We start from the raw sequence: 12,709 nt of genomic DNA, 5'->3' as shown, positions 1-12,709 counted from the left end.
CCATTGCAACTTCCCATCGCGGATATGCTTGATGTTAAAAAGATGTTTGGCAGGAAAGAGAACAGAGTGGTGCAATTCTAAAAAAAGCAACCAGAAAGCTTTTTACACTTATGAGATGGAGACTCTATCCTCAACTCTAACCTTAAATCAGAACCCTGAGAAACTGACTCATACAGTTGTTTAAAAGATCCAGGTCTTTTTCTCTTTAATGAAATTTTGTTTGTTTATTCCCTACAGATAGTGAGAGGCACCAAACAATCCTTAATCCAGAAGGTAAGTAAAAGGTATTTCTTTCCCAACTACACAGTTTTCATGTGTCCTTTATTTAGTGGGACTGTAGTCAGAGCAGAGATAGTCCATGCAGTGATGTAACATTTGCTTGGCTGGTTTCCAGCTCATATTCCGTAATGTTGCAGACAATGATGTTCTGATACTCAAAATGAGATTGGAAAGGAGTATCTTCTGAAACTGCAAAAAGCAAAGCTCTCCAGGACATATACAGTAATTATATAGGGAACCAATTGTCATTTCCCTTTAACATGGCTAATCTTCTATTGGTATTTTCTGGTTGCCTATACCCTGATGTGCCTTATTTGCCAGCAGCACTGACAGACAAAGTTGGTCACCTATTCCTTCTGCTGGGCTGCTTAACGGTAGTCTGAATGGTTAAGCTGCCGTATTAATAGAGGCTCATAGTTATTTGACTGGGAAGAAACATTGTTGTTCCCATTATCACCTGAAGGTGTCACTGTGACCTCTGCTACCAGGAAGGCGACAAATGGTATGTTTGTGGCGGAATGCGTCTAGAAGGAAAACACATACCTGTGGTATACAGTCTGTGTACGCAAACATCGATTTAAAGCGGTCGTCCATGCTTATGTGATACAGAACACACATTGCTACCTGTCTGTAGCTTTCATTTGCTAGGGAGAATAAAAAACACAACATGAATTTATGTGTTAACTAAAATCCTCAACACTGTAGTTACTGTACATTCCTATTTCTCCACTAGAGTCTAATTCTTTAATTAAGATTACCATGATAACACTTTTTAAATTCTCTGTTGCTTTAACAAGATTCTTTTTTATTAATGTGTGTGTGACACATTAGTATTAGTGAAAGATGCTGGACTGACAGTCCCTCAGGACCAGAGTCTTCTATTTATCCACAGATCATACACAGCATAGACAGTGGCAGTACCAGCTTCTTGCACAATGTAATTTGGGAATGTATGTTCATCCCTACTATGCAGGGATCCACCTTCTATGATTGAAAGGGGAGTTCAGTCTCAGTGGCCAACCCAAACCTTCTCTCTGCCGAGAATGTCGGCAAAGGAACAAATTAAGGCCAACTAGGCTGTTGATGAGGATGCCAAGCTGAGACAACTAACTTTTTCCAAATACATAATACTGTCAGAGAGTTTTCTATCAGCATTGGAAATAAAAGAATGTAACAGATGAACAATTGCAGTAAAACTGGTAATATAAAGGTAAGATATTCTGGTGTTCCAGTGTCATTTAAGCATTTGCAAGGGGCAGGAAGGCAACTGAACACAGGTTAGATAAACAACACAAAAGCTGCATAGAACACATTATAAAGAAAAGAAAATTGAGTGTTTTTGGATTGACAGGTGTGACATTTTGGAGATCACCCAGACCAATGAGGGGTTCTGTCACCGCCAGCCTTGTAGATTTCACTGCCCTAATACTGTCCTACTATGGCTCAGAGCTCTGACACCAGTAGCCAACCTACAAGCATAAATGTTTCACCCTGGCTTGCACAGGCCTAGTTACTCCTTGCAGGATCACCTCAAGATCCCCTTCAGCTCCCGAGTCTGCCCAAGTTCTTAACTAACAGACACTTGGATTGTTCCCATCTGATTCATCACCCCTGAAGGGGTGAAACCAGCTCCCAATCACCAGTTCACTTTGAGGGACACACTCCAGATGGTTTGCACACTAGGGATAGCCTTCATTTCAAATCCCTTCCCTTTTAACAAGGTTTGCAGAGTTTTCTTCCTTTCTTCCAGACTACGTTAATTCATGGTTACACAGCCCAGGAAAAATTCCCTCCTTTCTTAGGGGTTCAAGATGGGGTTTCTTTTCAGTTTCAACGACTTTCCATGTAGCAGTCCATGATTGTTCTTCCCTGGGTTGTAGGACGCTTGGTGCTTGGAATTAGTTTCATGTAAACAACTACCCTGGGAGGTGCCCCTCCCTGCCAGATTGCTTCCCCACACTGCTGTGAGATAATGCTGTTGGTGCACTCGTGTTGCAATTACAATGTTCTACACACATATACATGCATATATTCATAACCACAACCTCTATCCAGATCTCCTAGTGACCATGAAGTTCAGAACACTACAAGCTTTCCTAAAAGACTTTACTTGGCATATCTTTATACACAAACAACATTGTATATAACCAGCTGCTTATTGCTTATTCTTTGGGGTTCAGACCCCCCCTTTCTTTCCTTGGACTTTCTGGACCCTGATTGTCACAAGTGTAATACTGGGATAGGTGGGATTAGTGCATTTATCTGAACATGCCTATGGATTGAATCAGGATATATAGCAGCCACCATTATGAAATCAGCATTTGCCTGCAATTACCACACAAGGTTATTTGAAATGCCACAATTCCCCCTAGACCGCCACTTCCAGCAGCTCCCATTGGCCTGGAACAGCGAACTGTGGCCAGTGGGAGCCGCGATCGGCCAAACCTGTGGACGCAGCTGGTGAACAAACCGGCCCACCCGCTTGGGGCTTTCCCTGCACAAGCGGCGGAACAAGTTTGGGAACCAGTTTTCTAGACAGTAGAATATAGAGGTCTTGTATTCTTTTGGAAACACTAGCGACGCTTATGCCCAGGTCACTGGACAACTCACTCCCCCCGTTTCCACAGTTATTCACTCCCTTTCCAGACTCCTATTACAGAGACAGTAGAATGTGAAGGCAAAGGGTTTCTTGTGACTCTCAACACAGCCGTATTTACACAAACAAGCATCTGTGGCGCAGAGTTTCATACCATGCCTATAGAGCACCTCAAGCAACATGTTGAATGATATTTCCAACACGTCCAAAAATTCAAAATGGATCCACCTATTCAACTTAAGTAGAAAGCGTCTAAGGTGCTACAGTAATGCCTACTGCACCTGACACAGAAAAGTTCTGAAGACGCACGGAGGTGGCAGCACTACACAAATGCAAGCAGCATGAAATTAACAATGGTTGAAGACAAAGGAGAATTAAAGAGGAACCAATGCAACAAAACAAAGTTTACGGAATCCAGAATTCCAGGTTTATTAAGTATCTAGACATTGGGGGAGGGGGGAAGAAACCAAAAACTAACCACTACCATCTTACATTTTATGGCTACTTTAACCTCTGCACTCACCAGTATTAGGAATTATCTTGGGGTTGGGATGGAAGGTTTCTGGGAGCAGGACTTACTGTCTCTTTAATACTTTAATCCTTTGTATTTTCTTAATGCAAAAACCCTCATACATCATTATTGTTGCATGGTTAAACCTTCACTCTGTCCCTCTTGTGCACATCCATTTCAATACAATCTTTGATAATTACATACAATTTCTCAAATACAGGAATATAATGGGGTATGATTTTTTTCTACATCCTTATGTACAGTATGTAACCATGTCATTAAAGACTATTATAATACACATGCACAAAGGGCTGGAACTACATGGTGCAACCATAGTGCAACCGTAATGCTGTGTGACCATAATTTTTTGTATTTAATTTACTAGGTTCTCTTTTAAATTTCTTTTATTTGCCTATATTTGTAAAGAAGGGACAGAAAAAAATGAAGGAAAGAATTTCAGTCTCCACAGCTTCAAAGCTCTGCTGGTTTGCCGAAAGTTTCCCAGAGGTCCATCACAAACACTGAGTGCAGCCCAGTAGGAAGAAACAGAACCATTGACCACCTTACCACTGACCGCTATTGGTTCCCAGGCAAAATAGCAGCAGGTTAAGAATCAAAAGGGTTGAATGCTGCAGGAAAGAGGCTGAGGAAGAATGTTTTGACTGGAAGAGGTCATCCATCAACACAGCTGGCACAGTTTCAGTACCACACTCTGATCCAATGCTTTATTAGGTGCGCTCTGTGATGCTGGCAAACCAGTTCAGGATAGGATCAACAGGCCAAGTAACCTGGGTATGAACCTTAAAGGCTTGCTTGAGAAGAGGCACTGCAACTGTAATCAGGACAATTCACTTGTGTGTGGGTATCAAAGAGATGTTAAAAGGGATTAATAGATTAGGCTAATTCATTTGTGTTGAAAAGAAATCAAGGAAGATGCTGTGTTTATGTTTATCTATATCTTGTAACTAATTACCTTTACATTAAATATGTAACTATATCCAATTGTTATTAGATCAAAGGCCTGTATTTAGTGTTTGGTCGTATATTCACAAGATGTGTATATACTGCATGAATCAAAATGAATATTCCCTATATTTTCTTCAACTTATCTATCCCTGTTATAATGAATAACCGGGAACTGCCTTGTATAAATCAGAGTAGCTGGATTACCTTTGTATCATAGAATATCAGGGTTGGAAGAATCTTCAGGAGATCATCTAGTCTAACCCCCTGCTCAAAGCAGGACCAATCCCTAACTAAATCATCCCAGCCAGGGCTTTGTCAAGCCTGACCTTAAAAACCTCAAAGGAAGGAGATTCCACCATCTCCCTAGGTAACCCATTCCAGTGCTTTACCACCCTCCTAGTGAAAAAGTGTTTCCTAATATTCAACCTAAACCTCCCCCACTGCAACTTGAGACCATTACTCCTTGTTCTGTCATCTGCTACCACTGAGAACAGTCTAGAGCCATCCTCTTTGGAACCCCCTTTCAGGTAGTTGAAAGCAGCTATCAAATCCCCTCTCATTCTTCTCTTCTGCGGACTAAATAAGCCCAGTTCCTCAGCCTCTCCTCATAAGTCATGTGCTCCAGCCCCTAATCATTTTTGTTGCCATCCGCTGGACTCTTTCCAATTTTTCCACATCCCTTCTTGTAGTGTGGGACCCAAAACTGGACACAGTACTCCAGAGGGGGGAGGGATAGCTCAGTGGTTTGAGCATTAGCCTGCTAAACCCAGGGTTGTGAGTTCAATCCTTGAGGGGGTATTTAGGGAACTGAGGCAAAAATTGGGGATTGGTCCTGCTTTGAGCAGTGGGTTGGACTAGATGACCTGAAGTCCCTTCCAACTCTGATATTCTCTGAATCTATGAAAGATGAGGCCTCACCAATGCCAACTAGTGTGGAATGATCACGTCCCTTGATCTGCTGGCAATGCTCCTACTTATGCAACTTAAAATGTCGTTAGCCTTCTTGGCAACAAGGGCACACTGTTGACTCATATCCAGCTTCTTGTCCACTGCAATCCCTAGGTCCTTTTCTGCAGAACTGCATATGCATAGTGTCACGGAGTCCCTGGGTGATGCTCTGGAACTGCTCCCCACAAAGCCAGTCAGGACTCTGGGGCAGTTTCCTCTCAGTGAGCAGCCTGTCTTCAGGACACAAAGCTCACACAGCTTCCACCTTCCTGGGTCTGACCTCGGAGCATTCAGCATCCTCTGCCCCTCCGTGTGCTTCCCCACAGCGAGTCTGCCCAGGCGGGGCTCCTGGGGAAGCCAGCGGGTCCTGCACCTCAACTTTGCAGTCAGATGTGACTCTCAACCAGCCAGTAAAACAGAAGGTTTATTAGACAACAGGAACATGGTCTAAAACAGAGCTTGTAGGTGCAGAGAACAGGACCCCTCCACTGGGTCCATTTTGGGGGGCAGTGAGCCAGACAACCACGTCTGCCCTTCACTCCATGTCCCAGCCAGCACCAAACTGAGACTCCCTCCAGCCCCTCCTCCGGGCTTTGTTCCTTTCCCGGGCCAGGAGGTCACCTGATACCTTTGTTCTCCCACCCTTTAGCTCTCACCTTGCAGGGGGGAAGGGCCCAGGCCATCAGTTGCCAGGAAACAGGGTGTCGGCCATCCTCTGTGTCCAGACTCCTGCACACACTTGCCCTCTAGGGCTCTGCAATGATCATACACCCTTACCCCACCACCGAGATACTTAAGAACTGCATAGGGGAAACTGATGCACCCTCACACTATTCAGAGGAAACATTAAGAACAGTCCCACTTCGTCTCACATAGGAAGTAGAATGTTACCCTCAAAGGGTGGGTTAGTGTGGACTTAAAGAGGAATCTTTCGGTATGTGCTGTGCTCGAAACACTTGGCAGCGTGTTTCAACTATAAAAGAAAAACCTCGGGCATGATCCTGCCATCTCTGATCTGCTGAATTTTAAACAGGGAAAGTTTGAGCCACTGGATGGAGATCCCCAAGTAATTACTTGGGATTCCCCAAAAAATTCATGGAAAGACTAACAGACTCTACATCCAGGCTACCATTTGGGCTCTAATCTTTTGGATGTACCGGATAGATTTATTGCAAACTAGCAGAAGTTAACATCACTGCAGTCATCCTGATCTACAGACTCTCAAATTGACTGTAATGTAATATGATTCACTTTTCTTTTTTTATTAATAAATCTTTAGTTAATTTACTAAAGATTGGCTGCAGCATGGAATTTGTGAGATCCTGAAGTATATTTTGATCTGAGGTATGTGGCCAGCTCCGTGGAGTTGGAAGAACCTAATATGTGATTTTTGGATCATTTATCACAGAAGTACAGTTTTTCTGAGTGGTAAACCAGGGTCGGTTTGCCAAAGGAGAGACACTCTGTGATTCCATGGTAAACTGGTGTAGCAATACAGGAATACTCATTTGTTCCTGATCTGGTTAAATCTAATTGTAGAATATACTACCACTGTGGGTGTATCTGCCCTGTTTTCTATCAGTCTGTCCTGACTTTGACTTTCTCAGCTGTGACCCACTCTAGGCCATCATTTCTCAAATGCAGCCACCGTGGCAGCACGTGGCCACCAGGGGCTTTTCTTGCATCCACAGCCTCCTTGGCTGTGATTGGGGGGGGAGGGGAGTGGCAAAGTAGCGGCCCCTCCCTGTTGCTCCTGGATGCACTGCTTTGGTATTGGTTGCTGGGGCTGCCAGTAGGGGTTGGACTCTGCCTCCCTCTGGAGACACCTGTGGCACAACGCTGGAGGAGCGGGCAGCCAGTGAGTTCACCACCTTGCCAGGGGCAGTGGGGCTTAGGCTTTGGGCTTCAGCCCTGGGGAGGCAGGGCAGCAGACTCTAGCCATGGGGCTTCAGGCTCCAGTCCTGGGCTCCGGCTCTGAGGCAGCAGGCCCCAGGCTCCGTCTCTAGGCCCTGTCCATGCGGCTTCGGGATCTGGACATAGGCCTTCAGGCTCCAGTCCACAAGTATTTTAGGAAAAAATATAAGCACGGGCATCAGCAAGAGTTGGTGGCTGTACTGAGGCCACCAAAAAATTTGTCCTGAGAACCCCTGCTCTAGGCACCATGGCAGGCTCAATCAGCATATTGGCAAATATTGGAGACAACCTTTAGCTATCTTCTTTTCCAGTGTCATTCAGGGAAAGGAGATTCAACACATCAACAGTTTGCAAGTTCAACAGCATCAACACTTAGTGTTTTGAGCATTTAGCCAGACTACTGAGTTTAAGGTAGGTGGCATAATACTCTTCAGAGGAAATTTTGACAGACTGACAAGCCAGATGCTCTCCTTGCTCAAAAGGACTTTAACTCCCTAAAAGGTATATGCAAAGATTACAAGGCCAGAAGAAACCATCTAATCTGACCTCCTGTATGACACAGGCCAGAGAATTTCCCTCAACTAATTCCTGTTTGAAGTGTATCTGTGGGGGGCGGGGAGGAAGCAATGTTGATTTAAAAATCACCAGTGAGTGATGGAGAATCCACCACAACCATTGTTAAATTATTTCTGTGGTTGATTACCCTCACTACTGTTAAAAATGTACACCTTATTTATAGATCGAATTTGTCTAGCTTCAGCTTCCAGCCATCAGATCTTGTTATTCGTTTGTCCACTAGATTGAAGAGTCAATTATCAAATTTTTCCCCATGGAAGTATTTATAGACTGTGCCCCTTAACCTTCTTTTGTTAAGCTAAACAGACTGAGCGCCTTGAATCTATCGCTATAAGGCTTGTTTTCCAGTCCTTTAATCATTCTGGCATGGGTGAATGATCATTGTTTAACAAATTAATCAGAAGATACACATCTTGTGTTTTGTTCTAGTTTGAACATTGCTGAATGAAGCCATGAGTCAATCAGAATTATTTGGAGATTCTGTTGAAGATCGACCCAGTCTCGACCCTCTCACTTTGAGCCAGGGTAAAGAACAGCTCTCTTCCTGGATGCAGAAGCCTTAAAGGAACAGGATGGGGTAACAGGATGCTATTTTTTATAACAACGCAGGGCCACACATGCAAAAGCAGGCACTGCAAAGGACTTCCTTATGACTTATTCAGTAGGCATAAATTAGTCCCCTACCTAGGAAAAGTACAAAGATTCTCTGCCAACAGTTCGCATATAAAAAGTCACCAATGTTTTGGCAATGTGCCAAAGTAGTGCCCTGCAAAGACTGGTAGTTTTGAGAATCAGGCATTTAATGACTGAAGGTAGATTAGCCAAATTGACTAAAGCAGTCAAGGCACCCATGGAAAAATAATGGCCTAGTCATTATGGATTCCTTTGGTATTTATGGTAATAAACATGAATCATGATGAACTCATTGGATATTAAATGTGGAGGTCATAAGTACTTAGATAGGATTTCCACAAGAATTTAACAGTAATTAACCAAATCATTATTTGAAAGTGTTATTGAATTATGCTTAGTACTTATACAACCATTCCAGAGAAATTGGTCATTCCCAGCTGAGGGTAGTTAATGCCTTAACAAACCAGTCATTAACTGCCATAACTGATTTTGTGGGAATTATTGCTGTTATAAAATACACTCAACAGTTTACAGGAACAATACTTTTCTTCTTTTTTTTTTCTCTCTTTTTTTTTTTTTTAATTTGCAGCTGTAGTTCAGCTGGAGCAGCTGGGATGGAAAAATATCAGGTCCCTTGGGCTGTTTTCACAACTAGTTTTCTGCAAATTAGAGGGGTGGGTTCTGAGTTCCAAACGGTTTCAGATTTTCAGTCTTTGAATGTTAAGAAGGCATGTGCTAGTAACTATGACCAAAGCCTGAATTCCTTACGTAGGTATTTCTAAGACCACATACCCCTGGGCTTTAGTGGCAACTGTACACTATGCAATAATTTTCAGGATCTGACTTTTTATTTTGGACAAGTTTGTGATTTTAAGGGCCTGTCTATGTGGTGAGATAGTGTGTGGCAAGCGGGGGTGTGAAGCTACAGCACTTTAGCTAGCCATGCAGACCACCTGCAGTGCCTCACAAGTACCATAGTCCACTCTGATGTTCTCCCCTTTGGAAGTGACTTTTGAAGCAGTCCGAGTGGACTATGGAACTTCTAGCGTGCTGTAGATTCACACCCTGGCTTGCTGCGCCTTAACTCACTTTGTAGACAAACCCTAACACTAAAGTTCTCTATTAGCCCCACAGTCAAGAAAAAATAGCACTAGTACAGGACAGATCTGGACATTTGAATTTCAAGAGCAGAATCAGCCCTGAACAATGCTGCAGTAACACACAGCAAGAATACAAGTTATGGACTACATTATCCAAATGGAATGGCATAACAGTAATTCAAGTTAGTCTCTAATGGAATCACCAACATCACCTCTTTAAGTGTGAAATATATTCAACACAACCCATGTGGAAAACATTAAATACACTTCACTGAAAAATGAGCAATTCAAAGGAAGCCTCTGTACACATTAACTAGCAGAGCAATTCTACATTTCAGCATCAAGCACAAACTACCAAAACTTACATTTACTGTAAAATATTAGGTAAATTAAAACAAGGATTCTAGTATGGTAAGAATTTCAAGAAGCTGGCCTTGGCCTTCTTATATACATATCTTGCAGTGCTGAATCAGGAAACCAGTTTATTAGATTACAACTGTTCTTCCATTAAGAAGTCCACACCATAATCAGCAGTGATCCTAAGAAACTATTATAGTAAAAAGGGCTAGAAAAAATAGTGAAAAAGCTAAAGGAAAATTACATTATTGTACCAAATCTGAGACCATTGGACCATGTTATTCAGTGTATGGTTTAAATCCTATTCACTTTATTTACATATGGCAAAGATCAACTTTGTAGGACACAACTAATCAAAAGAATCCACAAAAGGGTTTGCAAACCTGTTCCTTTTGTAAAGACCATTGTGTAAATACATTAAGTTATTTATGAATTACTAAGCATTAATAATAAATCACTAGCTCTAATGTAGTACTTTTCTTTATATCTCAAAGTGCTCTGCAAAGGAGGTCAGTATCATTATCCTCAATTTACAGATGGAGAAACTGAGGTACAGAAAGGGAAGTGACTTGCTCAAGATCACCCAACAGGCCAGATCCAGACCAGGAAGCAAACAGGAACTGCGAAACTAAACTATTGTTACTTACAAGAAATTTTGTAAGTTAAAAACTATTTGTCTTTTTAGCGTAGCCCAGGCTAAAGAAAGTCCCAGCCCTGACATGGGTGGAGGAACATTGTGCAAATCTAAGCATGCAGCAAAGTGTGAGAATTCGGTATTTTATCTACTTTCCTCCTTTCCTGTTATCCAGACACAAAGGTCAAAATAACAAATTACTAGGGGTTTATAATATCTCATTTCCTGTTCCCAGGATCTATTACCTGTAAGTACTTTAACACTAACATACATACTACATTACTCACTATAAAAGAGTTACATAGATTAGTTATTACACAATATAATTAAAACACAAACTCTAAAAAGTGCATTATATAAACCCACTACCATATCACCACCACATTTCACAACATCAAAATATAATTCTGAAATGCCTAAAAATATCCTTCTACTCCAGCAACTCATCCTATTAGGAGAAATTTTACAGGCCTCTGACATAACTTAATGCTCCTTGGAACGTATTTCCTGGACTTCAATGGGAGCAGGAGCAGGCACAAAGCTTTCTATGGCACCTGGCTTTCAAGGTACACAAGAGGGAAATTCTGTTACTGAACTTCTAAGTTCCACATGAAGAAAGCATTAAAAACTCCCCTGCTCACCTGCCCAATTCCTGAGTACAGCAGCTTGAGGGCATAAAGAGATCATAGAAATGTAGGGCTGGAAGGGACCTCAATAGGTCATCTAGTACAGTGGTTCTCAACCTTTCTAGAACTACTGTACCCCTTTCAAGAGTCTGATTTGTCTTGCGTACCCCCAAGTTTCACCTCGCTTAAAAACTACTTGCTTACAAAATCAGACACAAAAATACAGAAGTGCAACAGCACACTATTACTGAAAAATTGCTTACTCTCTCATCTTTACCATATAATTATAAAATAAATCAACTGGAATATAAATACTGTACTTACATTTAAGTGTATAGTATATAGAGCAGTATAAACAAGTCATTGTATGAAATTTTAGTTTGCACTGACTTCACTAGTGCCAAAAATGTAACCTATTATAAAATTAGGCAAATATCTAGATGAGTTGAAGTATCCCCTGGGAAGACCTCTGCATACCCCCAGGGGTACGCGCACACATGGTTGAGAACCACTAACCTACTCCAATTCCCTGCACTGAGGCAGGACTAAGCATTATCTAGACTAGGGGTGGGCAAGCTGATTGTGGGCCGTGAGACATTTTGCTTACGTTGTCCATCCACAAGCATGGCGCCCCACAGCTCCCAGTGGCTGTGGTTTGCCATTTCTGGCCAATGGGAACTGCGGGAAGCAGCGGCCAGTAGCCCACCAGTTCCCGCAGCGCCCATTGGCCAGGAACAGCGAACTGCAGCCAGCTGCCGCTTCCCACAGCTCCCGTTGGCTGGGAACGGCAAACTGCGGCCACTGGGACCTGCGGATGGTCAACGTCAAGCAAAATGTCTTGCGGCCCGCAATCAGCTTACCTTGATGGGCCGCATACAGCCTGCAGGTTGCCCATCAATGATCTAGATCAGGGGTAGGCAAACTACAGGTCTGGGACCACATCCAGCCCTCCAGACGTTTTAATTAGGCCCTTGAGCGCCCGCCGGAGAGCGGGGTCAGGGGCTTGCCCTGCTCCACGCGGCTCCCGGTAGCAGTGGTATGTCCCCACTCTGGCTCCTATGTGAAGCGGCAGCCAAGGGGCTCCACACGCTGCCCCCGCCCCAAGCACCGTGAACCACGGCCGATGGGAGCTGCAGGGGTAGTGCCTGTGGACAGGGCAGCGCACAGAGCCGCCTGGCCGTGCCAGCATTTAGAGCTGGAGGGTGAACATGCCGCTGCTTGTGGGAGCTGCTTGAGGTAAGCGCCACCTGGAGCCTGCACCCCTGACCCCCTCCTACACCCCCAACCCCCTTCCCCAGCCCTGATCCCCCTCTTGCTCTCCAAACTTCTTGGTCCCAGCCCGAAGCACCCTCCTGCATCCCCAACCCCTCATCACCAGCCCCACTCCAGAGCCCTCACCCACCCCCACATCCCAACCCCCTGCCCCAGCCCAGAGCCCCTTCCTGCACCCTGAACTCCTCATTTCTGACCCCACCGCTGAGCCTGCATCCCCAGCCAGAGCCCTCACTTCATCCAGCATCCCAACCCCCAATTTCGTGAGCATTCATGGCCTGCCATACAATTTCCATA

General features: G+C 43.7%; 1 protein-coding gene across 4 annotated transcripts in view; it reads right to left on the bottom strand.

Annotated features, from left to right (window-relative positions):
- The window catches only part of KIFAP3 (kinesin associated protein 3), a 137,981-nt gene that overhangs the window by 85,045 nt on the left and 40,227 nt on the right, over positions 1-12,709 (bottom strand). For 3 of the 4 annotated variants that reach the window (XM_073356365.1, XM_073356364.1, XM_073356366.1), the window contains exon 11: positions 823-923. The exons of the other annotated variant lie outside the window; for it this stretch is intronic. In XM_073356365.1, coding sequence (XP_073212466.1) covers positions 823-923 — 101 coding nt within the window. The remainder of the gene's footprint in view (positions 1-822; positions 924-12,709) is intronic. 4 annotated transcript variants of the gene reach the window in all.

This window comes from Lepidochelys kempii, chromosome 8, assembly GCF_965140265.1.
Source record: "Lepidochelys kempii isolate rLepKem1 chromosome 8, rLepKem1.hap2, whole genome shotgun sequence".
NCBI lineage: Eukaryota > Metazoa > Chordata > Testudines > Cheloniidae > Lepidochelys > Lepidochelys kempii.
The sequence above is the reverse complement of the archived record's forward strand: the minus strand, read 5'-3'. Positions and strand labels throughout refer to the sequence as shown.